At 49.0% G+C, this 27,242-nt stretch overlaps 1 protein-coding gene across 2 annotated transcripts in view; it reads right to left on the bottom strand.

The window, feature by feature from the left end:
- MAP2K4 (mitogen-activated protein kinase kinase 4) overlaps positions 1-25,573 on the bottom strand; it is a 90,188-nt gene extending 64,615 nt beyond the window's left edge. Inside the window, exon 1 of one of the 2 annotated variants that reach the window (XM_055794926.1) lies at positions 25,351-25,573. In XM_055794926.1, the coding sequence (XP_055650901.1) occupies positions 25,351-25,450 (100 nt within the window). In that variant the 5' untranslated portion in view covers positions 25,451-25,573. The remainder of the gene's footprint in view (positions 1-25,350) is intronic. The other variant, XM_055794927.1, reaches the window with a different exon arrangement.
- Positions 25,574-27,242: the final 1,669 nt, after the last annotated feature.

Raw genomic sequence — 27,242 nt, forward strand, 5'->3', positions numbered from 1 at the left:
AGGACCTCCTCAGCCAGCCGTGGTATCCCTGTATTTAATAACCGTCACCAGGTTTCACTTCCCTGCTTGTACCACATCCTCTCGTCTCCTCGGGAGCTGTCAGACCCCGTCACTCCTGGCCAACAGGACTTCAGCTTCAAAAACCCATACTCTGCTCTCCAGCCCTTGGACACAAAGATAGTTTGAGCAATGCAATCCCAACCCAGCAGCTCAGCTACGTGCAGACTGTCAGAAGAGGCAGGAGCTGCCACCCATGCCCAATGCCCTGTCACCATCCGTCTCTCCCACTGTTGTACAGGTCCTTTCCCGAGCACTGCAGTTACTTTGCTTTTCAGGGAACCAGAGAGAGAAAACAAAGGAAAATCCACATTGCAAGGAATAAAAAAAAAAAAAAAAAGGAGGGGGGCAATAAAAAAACCTAAAAAACCTTAAACTTTTGTTTACTTTCCATGACTTTGCTCAAACCCTTCCATGTGCTGAAACCTAGCAGAAACAGCCAAATGCATCTGTAAGTCCAATCATTTCCCAGCACCAAAATAACACACTTTAACAAGCACTAACATATGACCACTGGACTGAGAACACCAGGTTTTGGGTTCACATTTTTCTTTCAGAAAAAAAGAATTAACATCTTGTGCACTCATAAAAATTCAAGCTTTATGCTGTCTTCTGAAACCTTCAGGATGAATTGGTAGCATGCTGTAGCAAGAAAAGCATAGGAAGGAGCCCATTTCACACTGCAGGGACATGACGGGCAGCGTCTGATGATCGGTGTTTCCAACAATTTGCAGACCAGCAGCATCAAAACCTTTTCTGAGAGATGCACGGTGACAGCACCCTTGCCTGACATTTTCGTTCAACTGCCAGAATACCCGAAACGCCAGGAGTGAGCCTCAGCGCTCTGCTGCTCATGCAGGGAGGACAGAAGGCAGCAGGTACCAAACCTCCTCCATGCCTCAGCTGAAGCCTTGATGCAACGAGGGACCTGGTCACGGTGCTGCTGCTTTCAACAGCTTGGCAGATCGCTGAAGCCCCCTCTAACAGGCCAACAGCTGGCTGCTCTTGTAATTTTTGTGGGTATTAACCTATGTGGCAGAAATCTTCATTTTTGTTAGCAAAAACAATACAGATGGAAGCATTACAACTTTCAAATTTCTTCCTGAAGGAAGAACTGGGTAGCTGCACACAACCCACGGACCCGAACCAGCAGCCAAGGTACCCACGGCAACAAGCTACACGGCCAGGCTTTGGTGTACCAGCTGATGCAACCTCAACGAAGAGCTCGCGTCCGGTCAGTGTAGAGAGGATGGATCTAAGAGGATACAAAAAAATATAACTACTGATGTTAATATAGCCACTCCTAATGAAAGCAAACACTGTTCAGGAAACGAGAGTATAAAGAAATGAAGAGCTGCATCGTGTTAACCTGCAAAGCAGGAAGCTGATGCTTTTGTGGTTTTCCTTTTCTGTGTGGTTCCAGATGAGTAAAATCCCAGTGTTTCCAGATAGAACAAACCCAAGCCTCTGAAAAGCTTGGCTCCAGCACATGAATCACAGTCAGGACGTGTAACTTCTGTCGAAAGCTCTGGTCTCCTCCCACCACCCAGCTCAAAGTGCACTGCTCCATGGCACGTACTCACCTACAGGACACAAACCCATCCCTTCCCTAGCACAGGAGCTCCGATGACAAGTTGTCTTTTCATTACCACACCTTTTTATTACTGTAAAAACCTGCTTTTTAATACTACTAATATTTAGCCTGCAGCACTGTTCGCAGGCCCTGAACCTAGGGCTTGGGTTGCACTGTGCTCAGCAGTGTAAGGTCACACCGAAGGAAGATCTGCCATCCCAAAGATCCAGCACAGCAAGATCTCCAGTTGCTTCTCACCTGGGTGACCCTCAGAAGCAGCAGCCCTGTCTTGTCCCAGATGCTCAACCCTGACATTTTTTCCCCCCAGGTTCATTTTAAACCAGACTGCTTCCCTGACCGTCCTCCCTGCCAGCTGCTCCTGCTGTGAGCTGCACAGGAAAGGGTCAGAAAAGCAGCGCTGCCTCTTTCAACACCGCCACTATTTTTCATTTACTCTGGAACCAGAGCATTAAATCAGACACACAAAACAGATGGCTGAAACCCTCCAAGCCAGCTACCTCTGCAAGAAATTTCACCTTACCATCCCTTTAAGGCCAATGGTTTTTACTTTGTTTTTCCTTTGCATTTCCATCATGCTGGATGGCTCTGGGCATGGGAGAACATGGGGAACACAGAGCCCACAGCCCTGAAAGCTCATCGCTGCACGAATTGCTCAGCGTGAACATGGAAACACACTCTGTGTATCTCATCAAAACCTGACATAGCCACCATTTCCCAGACTGTCTTGGAATGGGCAGGACATCACTTTGGCCCTCAAGACCCTTGTGACCACGCCATGCAGGAGATATTGCAAGGGACACACTGGCATTGCTGCTCAGTTGCTTAGGAGATGCAAGGGGTCAGCATCCCTGGAGAAACAACGGTTCTGGAGCGCTCAGCCCACGAATCACAGCTCTCTCCAGCTGGTAACTTCCGAATACACCCCATGGCTTCCTTCTCCCGCAGAGAGACACTTTCTAGGCATTTTATAAATCCAGCCCAAGGGGGAGCAAGCCATGGCCACACACTGTTTTGAATCTTTATTTACCTAAAAGTCCCACATCTCTAAATGACACCAGGCAGGATCAAACTGCCACTCTTCCTAGTATAATCAGGGTTTTGTACTCCTGGGAGGGGCAGGGGACTGTCTGGAGATGCAGATCCACTCTGATTTTCATCTTTCATTACACACTCAGGAGAAGTGGGCAGTGCCCATAAGAAGTGAAATTTACTTGTGCAAGTCACAGCCGCTTCTGGCCATCCCTTCCTCTACTGAAACTTTCTTCTTCCAAGGCTCGAGGATGAGGAAACAGAGTCTGAACAAACAGCTATAAATTACAGCAAATAATTCAAATTCCTAATTTATGGACAAAAGGTGGTAAGAATCACACCAGGTTATTGTGCTGCTAAAGAAACCCCAAGACATTTCTACAATGAACTGTTTCTATCTTTCAAGTGGTCCTCTCACCGTGAGATGGTCCAGCAAATTTTTTTCATGCTTCACCTCTAGCTGTCTGCCAGCTTTGGTCCCTGTCACAACTATAAATAAGCCATGTTATACTGCAAAATGTTGTTCCCCTCCAAAATACGTACTTTAGTTACTGCTGACAATTCTGAACATTAAGTGAAAGAAGCTATTTAACCAAAAGATCCCAATACAGCCACATATACAAATTACAATAAATAGTACATTTTATCTCACAGAGGAATACAATGATTCAAGTGTTCTACACATTCTCATATGCAAATGTACAAAGCACCTTGAAACTTCTCAGTTTATCTGGTTTTTTATCTGTTCTTTTTCCCAGGCTATAGCAGACAGCACTGTATAATCTATGTTATGTAAAAAAACCCAAACAAACAAACAATAAACCAACCCCACCCATGCTTTTTTCCAAAATAAATTCTGTTTCAAAAAAACATGTTATTCTGTTTTTAAACACAGTCCCAAAATTTAATACAGTCAGTTTAGCAAATTCAGCAAAACCAGTCTTGTTAAAGCAGGTAACTTTCCCCTAAAGTATAAAGCATGTCTAAAATTGAAAATACACTGGATTCAAATAAGCCAGTTCTAACGCTCTTTCTGAAGTTCATTAGATAAGACTCTCCTTTGAGTTGTTCTTGATTTTGTTGGGGGTTTTTTGGTTATTTTTACTTCCTCATATCTGATTAGTCTGATTGTTTCCATTTCTTATTTTGCCCAAATTTATTCAATCAGCAAGATAGAATACAGCAATTTCACCAGCAATTAAAAGCGTAAAGCAGACTTTTTTTTTTTACAACATCACAGCTTTAGCTTTCATACTGGCTACAGAAAAAAAGAAAAAAAATCACATGTACACTAATTTCTGGTGTCCTATATGTTAAGATTCATGGTATAAGATAAAATTATTGATATTAAAAAAAACAGGTCTGTATCCTGAAAAGTCTATTCTGATACGTATTAGTAAAGAAAATATGCATTGGGAATATCTTCTGACAAAAGCCTCAGTTAAAGCTGGATCTGTCTTCACTTATAGGTTGTATGCAGATTGCCACTGAGAGGATTAAAGCTGAGCTGTGGTCAGCAGAGGGGCAGCCATGCAAGCCTAACCCTGCGCAGGACGAGCAGCCGGCTGGGAGCTCAGCGCCTGTGGTCCCAGAGCACGTCACCCACCAAAAGAACAACTGCCCCTCTGGAAAACCACCCTCACTGACCTGCTTGCCAGTCCCACGCCAGGGTCCTCTCCCTCATCATCCTTAGTTTTGTTAGGAGAACACTCCCTGCCTCTTTTATTCAGAACACTCCCGAATACTAACACATATAATGCCCATTAAACCCTCTAAATACAACTTGTCAAGAACAGGATAGGCATTAAACTGTGTAACATGTATGCTTTTGTTGCTTTTACACAACATAACGTTTTATTCCACATTTAAGTCTCACATGTCCCTTTGAAGGGCACTTTGTACCCAACACATGATTTGCTAAGTATCGTTCAGAAAGATCAGCAAGTTGATGCTCAACAGCACAGAAAGTTACATGAAGTTAATTCATTACCGAAACAAAACCAGAGAAAGTAGCTGAAGCGAAGCTTAATGAAAGCACAACCTGCTGCCATGGAAATACAACAGCTGTCACTCCAAAAAGTGTCACTGCACACACCCACAGTATTTTTTTATAAAAGGTAGCCAAAGCACTGAAACAGTCTGTGAAAATGTACTTCTTCATGACATTCCTTTAATGGTACAGAGATACTTCGGAGGACAAATGAAAGTACACTGGGAAGTGATCTTAATATCAAAGTCTGGGAAGTGCACCCCAGGGTTGAGGTTTGCAACCCCGAAAGAAACAGCAAAGAAATACTGAAGAACTGGCCCTGAGCCTTTCTTTTTTGCTATATGGACTTGGCAGCAAAAAATCAATGGGAAAGATGACCCCTGGGAACAGCGCAGGAGCCCCGCTGCACCGAAACAGAGACTCACCTGGGCTGTCACCTGGGCAGGAAACGCCACAGGAGAGGGATGGGGACAGGGACTGCAGCCACAGGAGGCTCAGCACTGGTTCAGCTGCCTGGCCGAGCTGCACCCCAGTGCGCACAGCAGAAACTGCCAGCAAAAAGCTGCTCTTTTTAGGACAGCGGGAAGTCGGGTCGCCTTGCAACTCTTCCCCCTCATTCCATAGTTTATTAATAAACTGACTGCTTACCGCTGTGGTGGCTCAAGTACAGCCAACAGAAAATGAGCCTCATCTGACAGCACACGGGTTTGTCAAATTATTCAGTAAGGCAAAGCCGATGTCCTGAACTGAGATACTTGCTGCTGGTTTTCCGTGAAAAGAGCTGTGAAGAGCTGGGAATCAAATCTGCCACTTCTTGATGGCTTACAAGGGAAATTCAGATATCTGTGTCACATTCCTTTCATTTACAACAAAGAGAGGACCTGCAAAGCATCCCCCCTCCGCCACACACCTTCGATCTTCCAGCAGAGAGAACAGCAAGAGCCTTTCCCTTCTCAGCACAAAACCACCACCTTCAGATTAAAGGCTAGATGGTGTTCTTCTGGCAAAGTGGATCCACAGCAGAAACCATCACTTACTGGGAAAGAGCAACAGGTACGTGCCATCCAGTGCCAGATCCAGCAAGATTCCTCCTGCCCACTGCAAGTGCCACACATTTTGCCACCAACAGTTACCAAGCACTGACTGTGGACTTGGGAAAAAAAAAAAAAAAACCCAAACAAAAAAACCCACAAAAACCAATAGCTTCTGACATTCTCATTAATAGCTGGTAAACAGGACCTACAAAATTTACCTATGAAACAGAAAGCCTTTAAGGACGTAAAAGAATTCACAAATATGTTAATGCTTCTATCATCCCTTCCTTCAAAATAAATATGGTTGCACATGTCACATGCACAAAGTCAGCTAATACCCTCCTAACACTTTAAAACGCATTTTAAAGAGAAAGCTACAATTATAATATACTCTAAGGGGCAATTCAAGCAGACACAATGTCACTACCTAACAGTCAAGAGTATTTTTCACAGAAAATCGTCAACATCTGTCTTTGCCGTAAACAGTTTTTGCTAGGAGGAAATGGGTTTTTTTCACCGTCACAAGAGCCTTCTTGAGTATTTTCCTAACAATTCACGTCTTGATTCAACTGGTTAAAACCTACAGGGAAAGCAGCCACCATCACCCCTCTCTGCAGCTCTCCAGGCTGTCCCACGGCACAGGCGGCTGCTTGGCCACAGCTGTGCCACGGGAGGGTCCCCAGAAGACCCCCGCCGCTCACCCCACACTCCCCCCGGTCCCGTCCTGGGCTGCAGGGCCCCTCCTGTCACACACTCACTCCCCCAGCACCTCACCACATTACATGCAACTCCCTGCTGACAAAATTCAGATCTTCCATCTCTACCTTCAATCGTTGCAAACTGGAGGAGGGCAGGTTTCTACTGCACATAAGAAAGTTTTCTTACGATGAAAGGTGGTGCGACACTGGCACAGGCTGCCCAGAGCAGCTGCGGGTGCCCCATCCCTGGAAGTGTTCAGGGTCATGTTGGATGGGGCTTGGAGCAACCTGGCCTAGTGGAAGATGTCCCTGTTTGGGGCACAGGGGTTGGACTTGATCTTCAAAGGTCCCTTCCAACCCAAACCATTCTGTGATTCAACGACAACTCTGGGTAACAGCCAATTCACCTCGTTTTACAAAGACATCCAAAGCAGCAAGGAAATCGGCTGGCAAACCTGCAGCATGCACAGAGGCACTCACTCTTCCCCCTTAGCAGCACAGGAAACCTGCCCTGGAATAAAACTCAGTCCACAAACAACTTCAGGCATTCACAACAAGACAACCTGCCCTCAGATGTGCAACAGATGCTGCCCCTACAGAAATGCGCATCACTTTCACCACAACCCCTCTTGGGGATGAAGATCTCCACCACGCAACACTTCAGGAGGTCCCCAGCCAGCAAAACTATCCCATGCACAACCCCACTCTTACACGTCTTCCCCATTTTTAAGGGAAATGCCAATGCTCTGGCAGGCAGGTGGTAAAGTATTGGTTTAGGGTTTGGATTTTTTTAATGCCTTCACCCTCCTGGGTCTGACCCACCTGCATTCCTATCTCCAGGCACAGGAGTCAGTCAAGTGATTTTAATGAAAGTGTTTTATAGCCTTACCCACCGTGAGCCCCTGCGCAGGACCCATGGTGACCACATTGCTGTGGGGAGCTTACAGCACGTACCTCCACGCTGTCAGTGCAAAACCACAGGTGGGAAACCATCCACTCACCCCCTCGGGCTGCAGCAGACTGCTGCTCATAGGACAAACCACAGTACAGGTTTAGAAGCTGGAAACACTAACAAATTTTCACTTCAAAACTACCAACATCAGAAATCCATGGTGACGATGGAGGGGGTTTTGTCACTACTCTTGAAGCCCTCACAGCAGCAGCCCCAGCACCATGCTGCTAGCAGGCATGCTGCGCAGTCTCCCCTGCTACCAGCAAAGCAGTTCACATGTTTTTCCTGTGCTTCCAGATAACCAACACAGTCAACCCAGCTGTTAGAAAGGATTCACTGGTTACACGGTGCTCAGTTTACAGCAGCCTCAGAGCCAGTCCACTATGGCAATGGGAAAACACCAAATTCCCTTCCCTAAGGCCCCATTCCTTACCAGATTGCTTCAGAGGCCACCTACTGAGCTCTGGAAAACCTCATTACTTTGCAAAACCCTCTGATGACAAAGCCTTTTTTCTCCCCCTCCTTTTTCTTTTCTGAAATATCATTTATTGAGGATTTTTTGTTTTGTAGCAGATTTCAACCCTTCGAATGCATACAGATTGTCTATGCCTGAAAGATCCCAGCTTCAGATGAAAATCATCACTGGGGAACTAACTAAAACCCTGCAGAAGAATTTACATTCTTAATGGGCTAGACAACTGGGAAATGGCAAAAAGACTGACACAGAAGCCAGCCATTGTCCTCAATATTAATCAGCCTTCTTAAGCTGCCGAGGTTCATCACGTGCCAGCTGTTCCCAGCAGCAAGTCTCATCTCTAACTCAGTCTCACCTGCACAGCTGTTAACGCAGCTCCACCATCCAGACTTCAGCAGACCACCACTCCATCTGGGCAGATCCTTTTCTTCCACCTCTTTTCACATTTCAGTCGCCATCATCTCAGGTATTTACTAGAAAGATCTACAAGTCTAACTCTAATCCCACCACACAGCTCTAGCTCACAAAAGAGATATGAAATTCCTGCTTCAAATATCAAGTTTCCTGAAGATTTGTATATCCCGTGCCAATAGAAAACTATTAAAGAACAAATATGTGCTTTCCAACTCTGTCCTAGGGGAGCAATCCTGACATGCAGGCTCGCTCTGCGCTGTAACGCTGGAGCATATGTCCTCTGCTCTTCCAAGACAAAAAAGCATCAGTCTGTGAAAAAGCTATGGCCAACAAAGGATTTTCTATATACAACATCTCAGAAGAAATCTGACTGAACACTGATCACAAAATATACGAGATAAAACCCAAAGACACCAATTGTTTAAAAAACATTAACAATTACCTCTCTAGATATTAGAACTGCTGTAACATATGTATATTGAGTGCAAACAAAAATATCTAAATGCAAACAATGAAATGCAGAGTCACAATATTTCTATAACTCAGATTTAAAACAAAAACAACAACAAAACCAAATCATGCAGAGACTTGGTTTCTAATATGCAGAGGGTACTTCGGATGTCTGAGCAACGCACAGCCTAAGCTGATGACAGAAAAGAGAAAAAGGAATCCTACAGAGCTCCCCGAGCCCCCTCAGCACAGCTGGCAGGAACATCGTCTCAGACCTCTCTGCCTGCTCTCGCCTCTCATGAAGAAGCAGAACCAGAAGCAACCCACGAGAGAATCCAGCACCCACGCATCCCGCACCGGAGAGAGAAACGTGAGGTATTCGCCTGTAAGTTGACAACGGACACCCTCCACCGCCATGTAAAAGCATCCCAGAAGTCAGGTCTTCATTCAGCAGAAGTTGTAAAAAACACAAATCAAACTGCCAATCCTACCCGGCTGGTATTTCATGGCAATTTAGCACGCAGCAAATTCCCGTACACACCATACACAGACACACTCCGTCTGCAATTAGCGTAACTGCACACTGACAGAGCGCTGCTCTTTTGATACAGGTAAAGCAGAAGGCATAAAGCCTCCTCAACAATTAGTGACCTTTTTAAAAGTCTTAATTGAGCTCTTGCTTCACTGGCACCATGAAAAATGGAGGGGCTCTTAGAAGCAGCTCGTTAGTTGGAAGAAAAAGCAAATTACCAGACTGATTTAAAAAAAGCAAGCAGGACAATACTAAAACAAATGCATAGCTTGCTTTGTGCCTTTCCACAGAAGTTTATCTGAAAGCCTAAAGCAAGAGACCAGTTCTCACTCATTTGCTGAAAGTCAAAGTGACTCATTGCTGTTAAGGATCTCCTTTTATGTGTCAATAAACTCTATCACCATAAATAAAACTAATTTTTTAGATTAAACTTTAGACTGCACTGCTCTGAATACAGCACAACCCCATCGCGTCAGGATCCACCACTTTCTGTAAACCAATCTCAAGAAACAGAGCAGCTCAACACACCAGCAAGGGGACCAGCACCTGGCAAGCAAAGAGGAGGGCAGGGTACCCCAAGAAATATTATTTTATTAATAATAATTTATTAACAGCTCCAGCTGTTAATAAAACTACACCGGTAACTATTTGGGAATTTCTTGCCAGTTGTTATAAAAACCTACCTGAATAAAAAAAACCAGCTCTATCATGAGAGTTTGGTGGTAACAAGTAACACACTAAGAGTGAAGAGGTTGGTGCCCCCCCCCCAAAGCTGAAAGTTTAACGTAAACTGCTAATATTAAGTAGTATTTTGAAATACACAGTCCAGCAGCACGTGCGCAGGCGATTCCCCACGAGGGACCAGCTTTCCTACTGCAGCAAGAGGCCAGCCCTGGTGAAGCCAGCAGCACTGCGCATCCGCAGAAAGCAAGCCTGCCTGGAGCCGGAGAGGTCACGTACGACTTGCTGCAACACCCCCCATGGGTGCTGCTCACGGTGGGCCATGCGGGGCCACAGCAGCGCTGCCCACAGCCCCCCCGCTGAGCCCGGCTCTCACCAGCAGTAACTGTGCTTCAGGTCTGGGCACCAATCCATCGCCTGAGACAAAGGGCAGATCGCGGCAAAGCTCCAGCTCCTCAAGCAGTGAGGACGAGCCACCAACACTCACAAGAGGCACGGGTGATCTAGCAGGCTATGGTGACGCAGGCATTAAAGCCACGCGGCAGGGGAACCCAGCTCCACTGCAGGCTTTCAGCTTCTATTTTACCTTAACGCTGACAAATTAAGGGTAGGGGGAAGCAAGCATCGTTCAAGGGGCATTCGATACCATGCCTGCCAAGGGTAGCGCCAGGCTCCCTGCAATGATGCACTGAGCACCTGGAGCACAGCCGGCATCTCCCTCAGGCACAGCGGTCACCCAAGGGTGGGCAGCAGGCGCCCAGCCAGCAGCAGAGCCAAGACCAGCCCACCCCCCCTCGCCCCTGCTCACCAAGCTGATGCAGATGGGCAGTACCTCTGACTTTTTCTCCGACGTCTACATCTGAACCAGTACCAGTACCCAGTGAGAGCCCTGTTAAGTCCACACAACACATTTTGGCCACAGGGGACAGCGGCTGTACTTTGTACCAGAGAAACACCATCCCTGTGCTACCTCCACAGCCTCGCCTCCTTGTACAGCAAGGAAAGCTTCGAAGGCACCTGGAGTGGGCACCAGGCTGGAGCTCACTGGCTTCCCCGTAGCTGCCCAGAAGTGCATGGAGGCAGATTTCTGGGAAGCATCTGGCACACTGAAGGTGAGTGCATCAATGGCATGGCACATGCACACATGCCAGGCACACAGCAGAAAGAGCCCTGAGCATGTCACCGCACGCCAGCCATCAGAGTAAGAACCATCATCCACCAGACACGAAACTGGGTGCTCATCCTCCAGCCGAGAGGCTTGACCCAAGTGGCTATTTTAGCTCTCAGAAACGACTATGTGCTACAAGCACATTTCAATTTAACGTAAACTTGGATACCAAAAATATGGGATGCTTTTGGCTCTGAATAAGGAATGAGACATGCACAATAACTGTGCAACCCAACACCATGGAGACAAAAAAAAAAAGCGAAACAGAATCCAGCCTTGCCCTCACCCACCATGGGTCCCAGCCGGCATCCCCATGCACTCCCCACAAGCACACTGCTGCCTGCTCTGGACTTTACCATGAGTCTCACAAGACCTGGTGCCCCCTCACACCAGCAGCTACAACTTACACAGCCTCCTGAGTAAGACTTAATATTTTTTTAATTGGTTTTCTCTCTACAATAGCATACAAAACCTGAAAATTAACCAAAAAACCACCACAGCAGGCTGGCAATATTTTCAGAGGCCAAGAATCAAGCATGAATTGTAACTGAAATTATCCACAGAAGTCTACTACCATCAATTTTAAGGTTCTGAAGTCTTATTAATAATACTCATTAGTGAAAATAAGAAATGCATCAGCTAGCCACCTGACTGGCAGGAAAACATAAAAAATATAAGAATTTTTTCTCTTTTTATTATTCTTCAAGGAAAGTTCCTTTTACCACTACAAAACCAACTCAGCTTTCTTTATGAGCTTGCAATTTCACTGTCTTGCCTTAAAACTTCTTCCCATTCCCTTGGCCCAGTCTGCACCCATCAGCTCTGCTCTCCCCTTGAAGTATTTTGTTCTTTGCCTAAGGTTGAGGGATAAGCATGCAGGCTGTCATGCTGCTCAGCTGCACTGTGGTTCTTAGAAGAGGTTTTGAAGTCAAAACTGATACTCTGAATATATTAATATTTTCAGAGATGGTGAATTCCATTTTTATCTGCTTGGGTTTTTTCTGTTCATCTCCTTGCCTTCCTTTTCCATCATGTTATTATAAGCTACTATACCAAACATGATTCTTTTGAGGGTTATACAAGTTTTTCATCCTTTCAAAGTCCTAGAACTGGGGGCAAACACAAAGTTCCTCTGCTAAAGAAACAGGAACCAGAGTCTCTCAACAAAATTTCCCCAAGTCTGCTGGATTTTGAAAGTCCCCGGAAAAAAGCTCTACTGCTGTGCAAAGGGCAGGCAGGTCTTCAGCACAGGAGGAGCCTGACAGTCTGCCCGGCTAATCCCCACGGTCTCACGCTGGGTAACAGAAGACTGCTGCAAAAATATCAGCCAGTAGCCCCAACACAGATCCAGCTATCTTCTTCCCTTGCCCTTGTCCTCATTAACTCCTTCTCCCTCAGAGCTCCCAGGAAAACACCAAAGGGTTCTCCTGGCCCTTGCAAGGTATCACAGCACCACAAATACGTTTTCTGCCTTCGCAGCCATCTGCGCACAGCCTGCGGCCAGAGCCAATGCTGCTCTCTGTCCGCTTCAGGTCTCACCCCAGAGAAAACTGGCCAGCAATGACTTGGTTTAAGACGTCAAAATTTCTCCACTACAGCAGGACTCACAAGTTTTTGCTGAGAAGGTGGGAGCTACTTAACGCCATCCTTGTATCAGCGATGCAATGCTCTCCTCTGTTTGTGGCTGACCAAATGCTGCACCAGCACAGCTGGGGTCTGCTGCTGGCGCTGCTGCCCTGGGAGACACCCAGGGGAAGCTGGAGGCATCAGCATGGTCCTGTTGCCCACATTTTCTGCCCCACGCAAGGCCATCAGCAACCTCTAGAGCCAAAGTGAACTCCAAAGGCATAGCAAGAAACTCCCCGTCCGCAGGAAGAGAGCGCCTGTTTCCTGGAAAGGGTAGCAGAGGCTGGTTCCTTGCCTAGCCCAAGGCACACCAGGGCAGGAATATCATCACGCCCTGAAACACCTCCAAAAAGCAGGCATTACAGAGGAAGCAGCAGCATGCATGTTAAAGATGACCGATCAACAGCTACACAGTTGTCATGAAATCACCACAGCCTGCCAGCTGAAGGAACATCTCCAGCTAATGACTGAAATTGTCCTCCAGAAAGCAAAGAGTCAAAGCTGTTTTTAAAAAAAGAGCTTGACATGCTTATATGTGAGGTAGAAAGGGGTAACTACTGGAGACAAAATATTAAACTTGTGGTAGGATTTCTTGCGTATCCAGCTTGCTATAATCTCTGTGGCAGGGAGTGAAGGGCTTACCATATTAGCTGGGATCCGGCTGATACTGGTAGAGCGAGCGTGAGTGTTTGTGCACACGTAGCAGGGGACAGAATTCTCTCATTGCTTTTCCACTGTGTGATTTTATTTTTTTAAAAAGAGATTTTCAAGGGTCTTTGTCTTTCTTTGAGCCCTAACATGGACCAGAGCATCTCAAACTCAGTCATCTAAAACAACTGCCATACTTGGGACTGAGGGAACTTTTCTCCTAGCATATACTGGTTACCTTGTTCCTCTGAAGCACTGGGCAAAATTACTTCACAGGATCACTTGCCAGTTCTGTTCACAATTACAATTTCTGCAATATCTGAAGTACCGGGAATAGCCTCTTCCTCTAGCACATCACAGCGACAGCTTTTGGACTTTTAACTATGAGTAGAAACTTAGAAGAAACTATTGCCGTGAGACTGCTTCAAATGCAGAGAACGCTGTAACCCACAGCAAACAGGGACACTCTGTCACCCTTAGTCATCCCATGGACCTCTCTGGATGTAACACGGACCGAGCAGTCCCTTGTTCTCCTGGCACATTCCTGCTGGGCAGTAAAGCAGCAGCAGCTGCTGCTGGCCTGGACAAAGATGACCCAACATTCACCTTCACCAGCTCAACTGCCAGGGAGCAACCAATACTGGTTGCTAAACCCACATCTCTTGAACACAATGCCCAAAGGGAGAGCAAGATTTTGACCCCAGTATCATTATTACACCTGCAGTCTGATGCATTGCTCCACAGTGTGGACCATCAACCAGTTGAAGAACATCACCACAAAGCATTTATTGTGTTTGGTTTGGGTCTCAAAGATTCAGGACATGCCAGCACAAGATTACTCTGAGGACATGAACACTGAGCATTCGGAGCTTTGCTGCCAAAGTCAGAGTATTAATCAGTTTTGAGAGGGAAACCCAACACAAACCTTCCCAGAAAGCTTCTATTTACTAAATGGAAATAGCACCGTGGACAAGCAGCTCCTGGACTCCATCCCAGGTGCTGCGAGAGCAGCACAGTGCCCTGGCACGAGGCAGGTTGCAGCTCAGACCTTTGGCAGCTCAGCAATGAAGCAGGTTCCCTGCTGCCAGTTCAGTTACGGGCTCCTGTTCAAGTCAGTCGTGACTAAGACTCATCTATATTAAAGCAAATGACCAGCCCCAGAAACATTTCGTGTCTTCACTGAAATAAACCCTGCATTCACACATTCTTCATTTACAGTTTATTTTTGTAGGGCAGGAGAAAAAGCAGCCGTACCGACAAATCAGACTTGGAATTTCCAGTTCAAGTCACAGAATATCCCAAATGATGTCCCTGATGGGGAAACCAGCCAAGCCTTCCCACACAAGCATACAGACACACACGCGTGGGCCACAGACACCAGTTCCCACCACTCCTGTCTCAACCTTCACTGCTTTCACACTTGCTGAGAAGATCCTTCTCCTGTTTGTTCAGCTGTGGTCCTCATCAGCAGGGATGAAGCCACAGGAACAGGCCAGAGAGTAAATTCTTCTTCTCAGCCCCGAGGATGCCAAGCACTAATGCACAGTGGCAAAGCTTAACCTGTAGGAAGTACACTTGGCCGCAGCTCTGGCATAACCAGCTGGGCAGATAAGCTCCAGGATGGTACTTCAACTCTTCTCAAAAAGAAATAAATACATTTTTAAATATATTTTGCTTTTCCAGGAGAACACTGGCAAGCTTGTTCAGATATTCAGCAAAGTGTGCCTCCAGTGCAGCAAGAACTCAACTACCATGCTGCTGCCTAAAGCAGCACGTCTCCAAACCTTTACATCAAACTCCTTTTTCTTCCAGTCAAAAGCCAAGCTCATTCAGAACTCCTTTGCATAAACTTGCCTACATACTTACACCATACAGTTACGCTTTATAGTTACAACAGCTGGGCTACATCAGATCAGAAAGGAGAGCGCTGACCTCTACTTTTCCCCCAATCAGTGAGGAAACCAGTTCAAAAGTAAACATCTAAACACCCCGGTTTCACCATGCTGACTGTTCCTGCCACCCCAAGGCAAAGTGTACCTTGAAGAATGGACAGAACCTCCATGTCTATCCTTGGCTCTGGGCCACCACCTTGGCCAGCCCTACACGAAGCAGTTCTAGTCATCTTCTCCCTTCCTTCCCTCTGCCCATCCACATTTCTAAGTGGGACATGAGGAAAGAAGAGGACATCAAAGGTAGGGCAAGGTTTCCAGTGTTTGGCATGAGACCAGGTCCTGAACTGACACTGTTCAGAAGAGGAGAACTGGTCTTTGCAGGAAAACTCAAACACTGTCCCATCACTCCCCAGAAGTGATTTCCAAATGCAATGCTTTTATCTTAGTCCATAACCCCTCCCAGGTCAAAGCAACACAGCAATGTGTTTTTAAAGGAAACTGTTTTATCTCGGTCCACAAACCTCTTCCAAGTACAAACACTTTAAGCTCTGGTCCAAAAGCAAAGTGATAGCTAATTCAGTTCAGAGAACCGCTTCCAGAGAATTAAGTCCAAAGCAAACCATAAAACCCTTTTGGCCCACAGAAAAAAAATAAGCCTAGACAAAAACTGATAAAAGGACCTACTCCTTTTGGCTCAGCTCTGTCTGCTCCCGACAGCTGTTCTCCTTACGCCACAGGGTATCTTCTGAAGCACCTCAGAAAGATCAGATATATTATTTAAAACACAGACTAATTCCTGGCGCTTGGACTCTTTGTTCGCTCCAGGATCAGCGCAAGCTGTCTGCTTCCTGGAGGGCTCGCCCTGCCTCCAGTAAAGGGCAAACACAAAGGCTTCGATTTGCAGAAGAGGAAATCAATTTAGCAGCTAATAAATACGCAATTTGTGCAATATACATGCTCTCCATCTCCCTTGATGCTCATACAAAAGTTAATGGACCATACCCCGCTAAGCACAGTTATTGCACGTGTTCATGTGAACAGCAGTTTAGCTCGTTTGAGAGCAGAACCAGGAGGGAGACGGGGAGGGGATGCTTGGCAACACCATGTTGTATTTCCTCACAAATAGCAATAGCAGAGATCCCTCCACGGAAGGCTACAGCCTGAGGAGTCAAGGTCATGCATTCTGGAAGATGCTCTACAGCATCACATGATGCTCCAGATGCAAATCCAGGCCAACGATAGCTCATGCCCTGCATGGGGTCCATGCAGGCGTACAGCAGGCATCCAATGGGCAGTGCAGAGAGCTCCACAAGGACCTTTGCTTATTGAGTCTCATCTCCTCACAAATTCACAGATACTGCACACAGGAACTTAAATAAACCTATGACATTTGATAAAAGTCATGCCTGCACCTTTCCACCCAACACGAGGAGGCGCAAACGCTGCAGCTGCACTAACTGCAGAACTTATCTCAAACCAATGGCCACCTAAGTAGACCAAGAAATGCACGTCATGCTCAAGATCTAAAGCCTCCCCTCAAACAAAAGGAATCCTAGTAAGATTGCAGATGCCCATAAGAGATGGGCCTAAGACTTAAAACAAAGCAGAATGAAAAGTTTAAAACTAAAGTCAGCAATGCAGCCTGTCCAGAACACCACCTCCCGCACACAGACGCTCAGGCCAACACAAAGCTGTGTTGCCGTGGCTGAGGAACGCTCAAACACTGAGGCAGAGCAAGTTTTCAATTCTCCCTTCCCCCCTTATTGGCATTTCCCAATGTATACGGCTGGCAAAGTTTATTAGTCTCCTTTTACATCCTTTGGTTTAAAATTAATCCCTCCTGTGCTCCGGGTGCTCCAAGTTTACCATATTAAATCATACGAATGAGTTCAAGTCTGTCCCACTGCAAATCTCCCTACAGTCTGTCCTTCCCTTCAAGAATTGTCTCAGAAAAAAAGACCAATCCGGTCAGGCACAGTTACTAAGAGGAAAAACACTGAGATTAAAGGCAGGGAGGAAGATTATTAGCCCCAACATGGTGCTCTTCTAACTCCTAAGGTTACATCAGAGCACTGATTTCTCACGCTTGTGGCTTGCCAGCACAATGCAACTGTGGAAATTTGCTTGATTCCTGACAATCAAAAACACACATACAGACACAAAAACCATAACCTCACCAAAAAAAGCCCAAGAAAAATAGGAGCCAGATGAACTAATTGAGCCCACCACCCACATCAACACACCCAGGAAAGATGGTGGCTGGGGAGGCTGGACGAATTATTTTGGCAGAGGCGCAGCCCGGCAGCAGGGGCTCCTCAGTGAGCCAGAAGCATCAGGCTGTCCCGCAGACAGCACGCAGCTCTGCCCTGCCCGCACTATGAGGGCTGTCTGGCCTTAGACACTGACAGCATCCGCGCCCGACAGGAGCTTGTGAAGGGACATGCTTCCCAATGCAAGCAACTGACTTCGGCTTAGATTAGTTTAGCGGGCACAGGATTTAGGATAAGCATATGTGCAGTGTGCCGCACAGGCACGCTTTGAAAGGCGATGGAGCCAAGCCACCACAGCCCCCGTCTGCCTCTGGAAGGTCAGCTCCCTCCCTCCTGCCACCCCCAGCAGCAGCATCCTACCCCCTCACCAGCACCACAGCTCTGCCCCCTGCGAGGGGAAGGCTAGCTCCCGAGCTGGGACCGCTCACAGGGCGAGGGGACCAACCCGGCCTCTACAAGGGAGACAGATGCCTACAGGGTGAACAGATAGATGGGCTGTGCACGTTAAAGGTATCTCTGTATCAGCACCTGCAGTCAATACAAAGCTCATAACTCAGGAATACCCCTTTCAAGAGGCTGCCACATGTGGTGGCACTTTGCCAAGCATCTTACATGCAGTTTATACGAGTCCACCTAGCAAACCTCAGCAAGGGATTTTTAATGGGTAACTTGTCCAACAACTCATCAATGGTTGAAGGAGGCGGGTTACACAAATCCTTCCTGCAACCTTGTCCCAGGAGAATGAGACAAAACACTCTCCCTGCAATTTCAGGTTTTATGGACAATGACTTAATCCCTCAGCACCTTCAGAATAACTTAGAGCACCTTCTCAATGATTTTGATAATTAAATATCTTGATATTTTAACAATCACCCTAAACAACTAAGTTAGTTGCCTGCTGAGGGGGGTGAGCCTCACAGCTTTTGTTTCAGATGCCCTCCAAACAGAAGTGCCATCACCACCAAAGAGTGGCACGTGCATACGGACCGGTAACTAACATGCATTAGCTATTCCACTGTCAAAACCTAGCAAAGACAGTATTCAAGTTACCTCCAAGTTGAACTGAAGAAACACAGGTGAAGTGTCTCTCACTAGGGATTTACCATGAGTTAACTGCCACACATTAATTAATCCAGTTATAGCAACATACCTTTTTTAAAGGAAGAATATTTCAGTGCTCATCAGGCACTACGCTATCATCTACCCACTGCTCACACATTTCTTCTGCAAACAAGCCTGCAACATAAAAAGAAATCAGAGGATCTAGAAGACAAACAAAAGCCCTTAACAGGGAACGCCAGCAGAATAACATGGCGCAGGATTCACACTACTGAAGACGTTGGCCAAGTGAGCAGCACGGTAACTGCACAGGGAGATTGCTGGAGGAGGGCTCCTCCACCAGCAACCAACAACCAGAAACTGACCAAACTGATAAAAAAACCCAACACAAACTCACCTAAGAATGCAATAACTACTGGACCAATTGACTTAAAGACACAGATTCTCCTGAACTGGTGCCTTTACAAGGACTGGGTTTCTGACCAGGACCAACACAGGAATCCCCCAAACATTTGTTCATCCCTCCAAAGCAGGAGGCCAGACTGTACAATAGTAATAATTTACCCTGACCAAAATATCCATGGAAGAGCCCAAGCCCCAAGATGACAACCCCTGAACCACGATGAAAAGCTTCCACTGCCAAAACCAGCTGGGTTTTCTTTACTCTCCTGCTGCAGCACAACAATTTCCACCTCCCTGAGCGGGATGCTGCTGTCTCAGCACAGAGCAGAACGGCAACAAAAACATACACATCTAAGGAGGCATTTCTAGCTTTGGTGAACACAGTGCAGTCCATTTTACATAAGGTACACAAGATCTGGGAACATAACCAGCGCCTTTTGAAGGCTGGTCCAGATCACTACACTCCAGCTTCTGAGAGCATGCCAGAAGCATTACAGCCATTCAGATTTTTGTACCTTCTTTATAAACATCACTCCAGTGAAACTTGGATGAACACTGGCTGCCAGTTCCTGCCCTGCAGGGCAGAGCACTACACAAACACCTGATGCAGCTTCCTTCTCTCATGCAGTTTTTCTTTCCAGCCTCCACAGGCTACAGCAGCTACTCCTTCCATTCATTGAGAAGCAGACAGCAAAAACTGAGGTCACCTCACACAAAATCTTACAGAATCACAGAATTGTTTAGGTTGGAAAAGACCTCCAAGATCACAGAGTGCAACCATTAACCTAACACTGCCAAGTCCTTATCTAAACCTAAATCCAATAGAAGACATCTGACTTCAAAGGCAGCAATCGCATCCCAGCTGTACGATGCTAACAAGGTGTTTATGTTTGATACAGGCAAAGCATGATGTAGTTCCGCAAGACTCCTGTAAGTAACGCTTCACCGTGTACACACCAGTTAATGATTTTGTTGAGGAGTCTCCCACATTTAAGCTTGGAAAGAACACATTTTCTTTCTTTTTTTTTTCTTCCTTACAGAACTCATTTTTCTCTTGCTGGACGGCTCTCATTTTGACACGCAACAGTGTGATTTCCACTCCTGTCAGCTCCATCAAATCAGCATAAAATAACTGAAAAACCCTCCCAGCATCTGATGAGACTAACTACTACTTTTGGGCTGCCCCTTTACCAGGAAAACAAACATATTAACAATTACAAGTAAACCAAAATGGAAAGCTAAAATGCAAACACATATGCTTACCTATGAATACAGTCCTACATGCGCAGGTGTACGCTAAGACCTGGGCACAAGGCAGATATGCTTAGCCATGTTCTGGCAGAGATACTGTACAGGAATAAACTGGTAGGCACAAACAAACTGTAATACATTGGTTTGTTCACCACACAACTATCTTTACCTTCCATAATAAATACAAACATGTCTAAGTGAACAAACACCCATCAATCTGACAGCTCTGCCAGTGTCAGCTTGCATCAGCGGCATACGTTAACACACACTGGTTTTATAATTCCACCGTGGGCAAGGGTAAGTGCAGTCACCTCCTCATTTTATTCAGTCAGTTCCCACCTGCTAAAGATACAACTCACTGCCTACATTAGAGTAAGAACAGGTAATTAATACACAGTGACAGAAAAACCTTATTTTACTACCTGCTGAGGACAAGGACTAACTCTTCCCTCCAGCCTCCTCTCTCTCCTTACCTTGTTCTCTTCTCTTTCCCTTGTTTTCTTATTTACATCGTATGTTTCATTTTACCTGGCCACTCATAAACTGCTTCGCAGGCAATCTGCTCCCTTTGCTTCACAATGCTTCCACCTCCCCACTGCCTTCTTGTTCCCCAAATTCCCCTCTCTGAGGTTCCCTGAGCAACCTGCCACGTTCACTGGGGCTCCTCTTACCTTCAGCATGCACTGTGCCCCTCTGCTCAGAGAGGTAAGTCTACCTGCCAGCCTTTTGACAGTCCCCACACTGCACCCCAGCAGATCCAACATCTCAACATCGAGGCATCAGCATCCCGTTCCTCTCCTCCTGCCAGGCCTGGGTCCAGGAGCACCTTCAGCAGCAGGGAAAGGAGCTGCTCCAATCACTCCTTGCACTTGCAAAGGCAGCAACACAAAGAGAAGCAGGATACAGGAGACGTGGCATCTTACCAAATTCCCATACCAAGGATCGTACTGGTCACAGTGATGCCCACAAATGGTTTCAAGTAATATTCTGCTTTTGACAGCAGTCTGTCTGAAGTAACTATGATTACCCCAAAGACACAGTGTTTTCAAAGTCCGTTGCAGCACTCACCAATACCATCATCTGCCAAACATGAACAATCCTTGGCCTCTCAAAAAGCCTCCCAGCAGTTCTTTCCTGCCAGGCAGGGAAAGGTAGAGAGCTTCCTTGTACATAGCCAGAAACTCATTTCCTAACTCCAGTAAGTTACTGACGTCCTGAATGGCATCCACGGGTGATAGCAGGACTCTGCTTAGTCTCTTGGTGCACGCCAACAGACACCCCCAACAACCTCCCTGCCCAGGTTCCTTGCCTCATATCCACAGAGAACTCTCTCACCAGATATGGACCTTCTCTGATTTTTGCTAAACAGAAAGGTTATGGCCAGAGTGGGGTAGAGAGGGCAAAGGCCTCAATGGGGGACCAGACAGGACCACACATGAGAAGGGAACAGAGAACACCAAATTCCAGCTGAACAGGTCAGGAATTCCCACCCAACACATCTGAACCATTATGCATACTCCAAAAAGACACATGCAGTGCATACACTTTGCTTCTGAAAGACATCAGAGCATCCCAAGCAACAAGTACTTTGAGAAGTCCCAGCAGTCTTCAGTATTCCTGAATGCTGAAAGCAGGAGCTGAATTCCTAACAGCCAGTTAAAAAGGGGTTCCAGCTCCTGCTTGGCACTGGAGATAGGATAAGTGACTCCACAGATTGCAGTTAGAATCAAAATTCTTCCTATGCCTTGGAATTAGTTACAATTCTAGATTTAACAGCACCATTCTTCAAATCATAGTTTTCTACATAATGTCAGCAGTAAAGGTTATTACTAATTTTGGCAATGAAAGAAATGTAAAATTCCTCCAATTACAGTTTGGGTGGCTTTTCTTTTTTTTTTTTTTTTCTTAAATCACTGTCAAAGTGGGATATCTAACTTCCCACAGAATCTCTCTTTTCTCCACAAAACACTGGGGACATAAATATGCAGGACTGCTCCTGGACTTTAACATTACACATAACTAAGGACAACAATTCTTCACACCAGCAGTCACTGGCATTCAGACAGACTTCAGTTAGCACGCAACAAAAATTTCAAAAATTATGAAGTCGGATCTATTTTCAGTACTTAGAATTCCAGCTCTTCTTTGTCTTTGAGCTGTCAACCATGCCCTGAACATGGCACCATCAACACCAGGCAGGGGGACGCTTAGGGAAGAAACAAACTCCCAGGTTCACGGGCATTAACAGCTGATGTAGTGAGCCAAGAGAAGACAAGTGAAGCTGGGGCACGCAGAACACTAAGGGTGACAAGAACCAAAGCAACCCCTTGCTTGATTGCAAGACTGGAGTGCCGTGGCTGCAAAAGTAAGCCCAGCATGGGGACACCTCGGTTTGCCATCATCTCAGTGTTGTCACCTGGAGGGGCTTTAGCTTGTGCACATCAAAAACGCTGTAGGATACTGAATTAAAAACAGAACACAGTGGCCTGTAGAGACCTTCTGGATCTGCCACCCTAGCTCCAGACATCAGTGTGATGGGCCTCAATTTCCATGAAGACTTCTCCCTACTCCCAGCTCCTGCCAACTCCCCCATACAAAACCGTCAGCCCTCACACCAAAACAAATCTCCTGCAAGAGCTCCCACCCCAGGCCAGCTTGCCCCAGCACGCGTCCTCTGAGTACAGCCTCCAAACGCGATGGATGGCTGTCCAGAGGAGCACTGCCACAGCACCTCGGCAGCGGGCACAGGCTGCACTCGTGGGAATTGTCCCACCCCCCCCGTGCTCACCACCTCCCTCGCAGCAGCAGTTGCACAAGCCAGGTCAGAGAGCGTTTCTGGCTGAAAATTAACTGAGCAAAACTTTTCTTCTTTTTTTTTTTTTTTTTAAATATAATTACTTGTTTCCAGCTTAATGACTTCCTTGCTCCACCATACTGTTTAAGCCAATTAAGTCAACACTGATGAAGTCCTACCTACTTTTCTCCCTACTCAGCAATGCATTCCAACACCTTCCTTGCACCAGTGCCTGCCCAACGCCACCACAAGCAAACGCTGGGCATCCAAACTGCAGAAAACTCACCGCTTTTTGGTGGGTTTGCTTTGCCACAGCTCAGCTTGCCTCAGCGTCAGCAGGGAGACAGTGCCAAGTGGGACACATGCTTGGGGCAATGTCATGGTACACCTCTGAGAGCTGTCAGGCCTGCCCTGGCAGACTGCAGATCACCTGCAGACACATCCAGCCCCTTCCCATCACACCCACAGCCTCCCCTGGCTTTGCACGAGCAGTTGCACGGCAGCAGCGAGGCCCTGGCAGTCTGCCTGGGATGGAGCTTCTTGCTGGTCTGAGGAACCTGCCCTCACCACCACTGCCACGGCAACCTGCTCCTCCAGAGCCTGCCCAGGATGCCACACTCAGCTCCTCCCAGGGCACCTCAGCTGCTCACTTAAGAAAAAAGCACCCTAACACACAAGCACTTGCATATCATCAAACTGGCCCCACTGTCCTGATTTGCCACTTTAAGCCAAATTGCCAGTTTAACCCAACAGAAATAACTGCCCTTCCTTCACCTGGAGAAAAGATGCAGCTGCTACATCATCACAAGCTTACAGAGCATCACAGGTGCTGCACTCAGGGTGCAAAAGCAGCTCTCAGCCCTGAGGATACACAGGATTCAGGGGAACAATTCATAAATGTGAAAAACAGGGGTCAGGTGGAAACACAAGGGGACACATGGAGAGCTGCAACTGCACTGCAACAAGGCTGTTTCTTGTCTTATTGGAGCCACTGTGGCACATCACATTTTTAATCCAGGCATTTAATTTACAAGGTTTGGGATTCAGGTTTTTGAAAGTTGTTATAAACATGGCTAATACCACCCTCCCACGGCCCAACAGGTAGCCCACTCCTTCACCTAGCGGGCACCAGAGCTCACATAGAGGAAGTTGCAAACGGCAAAAATTCACCTTTTTATGCCAAGTATACCAAACTCTTTAGTTTATATCATCAGTTCCCTGCCCAAACAGGTCCCCACCAGTCCCAGCACAGTCTGTACTAGCAGGACACAACAGGACTACAGCAAAGAACTGGGGAAAACATTATTTGCTGAGAGTGCCTGCAGCTCTCTCACAGAGTGTGCGACCTTTCCTTCTTCTGTTGAAAAAGGATGAGAGTGCTCCCAAAAGAGTAAACTGCTTCTTCAGCGTTGCCATCTCTATATTGAATTAAAAAATAAATAACCCAGCACAGCACTGCCTCAGCCCAAAATGCTGCTCAAGCAGGGAGCGTTTTCCAGTGGTCTGACTTTGAGGGAGAAGACTCGAAAAACATCTGCCGTGGCTTTTGCAAAAAATATCCCCCGCTTCCGCAAGCCCGCTCAGGCACCAGCAGGCCGGGCAGGACGCTGGCACACCGGCCTCGCTGCAGCACCGCGAACTGCCCCCGGCACACGGCAGACCTGAGCCACGACTTCACCCCGCGCTGCTCGACCGAGCACCTGCCCGAGGACGGCGCACAAAGGCCGGGGCCCGGGCAGCGGGGTGGGGGCCGGGGCCGCCCCGCCAGGCCCAGGCGCCCAGCGACGAGCAGGGCCCCCCGGCCGCCCCTCCGGCCGGGCCCACGGGTACTGCCGCCCGCGGCCTGGCGCCGGCCGGCCCGGGGAGGCCGCGCTGCCGTCCCCGGCTGGAAGGAGCCGGAGCGGCGCCCGGGCGGCCTTTGTCCGGCCCCTCCACCCGGGGCGGCGTGGCCCCCGCCGGGGCACGGCTCGGGGCAGCCCCCGGCGCCGCGGCCCCGCTTCTCCCCGGGAGCCCGCCGGGCGCGGCGGGAGGCGGCAGCGGCGCGGCAGGCCCGGAGCGGGGCCGACCCGGAGCCCGGGCCTGCGGGGGCCGGCCGAGCCCGCCGCCCGCCCCGACGAGGCGCTCCCGCGGGCAGGGGCCCGGCGCGGCGCCGCCGCCCGCCGCCCCCCGCTCCCCACCCTGCTCGGGGCTCGGCCCCGCGGCGCCCGCACAGCCCGGCCGGGGCGAGACCCGCAGCGAGCACGGCGGAGCTGGGGCCCGGCCGGGCCTAGAGCGGGGCGCGCCGCCCGGCCCGGAAGCGGCGGCCGGGCCGCGGCCTAGCGCGGGGCTGCTTACCCTGCATGCTGCTGGCGGCGGCGTGCGCCGGCGGGCCGCCCGGGCCCGGCCCGCTCCCGCCGCCGGCGCCGGAGCCGCCGCTGGGGCTGGGCGTCGCCATTGTGTGCGCGGAGAGGGAGCAGCGCGGCGGCTGCAATGCAGCAGGGACCCTCCCAGGCAGGACACCTAGAGCCCCGCCGCCGTATAGCAGCCGCCGCAGCCGCCCCGTCCGCCCCCGGGCTGGGGCCGCCGCTTAACCCCTCCCAGGCGGGGCGCCCGGCGGCAGCCGCTGCGGCGGGGCGGGGGGAGCGCCCGCCGCCCCCAGAGCCGGAGCCCTGCCCGCCGCGGGGTGCCCGGCGTGCCCAGCCCGCTGGCGGCAGCCGCGCTCCGCTCCCTCCCGCTTCCCCGGACCGGCGACGCGCCCCCGGCCCCTCCCCGCGCTCTGCCCCCGCGGGCCTTCGACCGGGCCCGGCCGTCTGCGCCCCCCGCCCGGGGGCCCGGGGTCCTGCAGCCGCTCCGAGCGCTTGAGCGAGTTCGGCGCCTTCGCCGTGACTTCGCCCCCCGCCAGCGGCTCCGGCCCTGGCAGCGCAGCGCCCCCGCCCCGCATCCCGCTCCGCCCGGGGCACCGTCCCCTCCCGCCACCGCCGCTCTGCCCCGGGCCTGGCTGCCCCCTCGGGCACCGCTGCCCCTTCCAGCCGCCGTTCCCATTCTGCCTCCGACTCCAGCGAACCGACCGCCCCTCGCAGGGACAGCCTGGGCCAGGGCTCGGAGCAGCGACACGGGTCCCGGGGAGGTCGGCCCTCCACAGACACCTGCCTGACTGGGGCAAGTCCCTGCACCTCTACGAGCCCCCACTTCCCTGTCTGTGGAACACAAATAACACTGACCTCCTTTAGGAGCCAAGATCCACTGATGAAAGAGGCCAGACACACTCAGGCGGGCTCTCCCTGCCCCTCCACTGCCCAGGGTTCTCCATGCTTCCCAAGGAAGCGGTGATGGATTAAACCCCTCAGGTCCTGAGCATGCACTGGACTTGCCTCCAGAAGCTGCTGACTGCCACCCTTTGTGCAAGTGCAAACGCAAGAGGGGAAAAAAGTTGGGGCAGGAGCTGCCTCCCTTTCTGGCCTTCATTTTTTCTTCTTTTTCCAACAGCTCAGCTCATATTTATTTATCTCATTTTGCACTAAGGCCAAGATTTTTCTTTCCTCTTGTGCTTCAAGCTTGGGAAAGCATCATCTCCCATCCTAGAGTCTTCTGGTTTCCCTGCTCAGTTGCACATGGGGTCAGGGAGACAGGCTGAGATCCAAGTAGTCCCTGGAGCACAGAGGGAGCCCAGCCCTCAGCCCAAACCCTGCTCTGCACGGAGCATCTCACACTTCAGAGCTGCCTTTCTCAGGAGTGGGGGAGGGCAGCAGAGCTGGTCCCGACCATCTCCCTCTTCCTGCTCCATTCTCCCAACTCCTGCTAATCCAGCAAAGTCATCTTCCTCCCTGCCAGGGATGCAGCTTCCCTTTGCCTTGGAGAACACCACCACCTCCTCACACACTCAGGCCAAAATCCCAGTAACCTGTTGGCTGGGTCTGAACTTGGGCTGCTGTCCCACCCTGGCCCCTGCTTTCCCTAGAGGCACTGCTGACTCTTCAAAGCTGCATACAGTCTGTCCCCTCCACTGCTTTGCTTGGAGAAGAACAGGAAGCACTTGTACCCAGAGCTTCCCACAAGAACAGCCCTTCCCAAATGTGGTTTCTGTGGGACCGTGGGTGGTAACTATCAGTGCCAGCGCCTGGCAGAACTTGTACAAAGACCACAAACCTCAGAGATTGCAGCAGGACAAGCACACATGTCCAGGTGAAGGTGTGCCCTTATCCTCTCCTCCCCTATGGGACGCTCACTGCCTAGCACAAAGCAGGATC

Source organism: Falco peregrinus, chromosome 2, assembly GCF_023634155.1.
Source record: "Falco peregrinus isolate bFalPer1 chromosome 2, bFalPer1.pri, whole genome shotgun sequence".
Classification (NCBI taxonomy): Eukaryota; Metazoa; Chordata; class Aves; order Falconiformes; family Falconidae; genus Falco; species Falco peregrinus.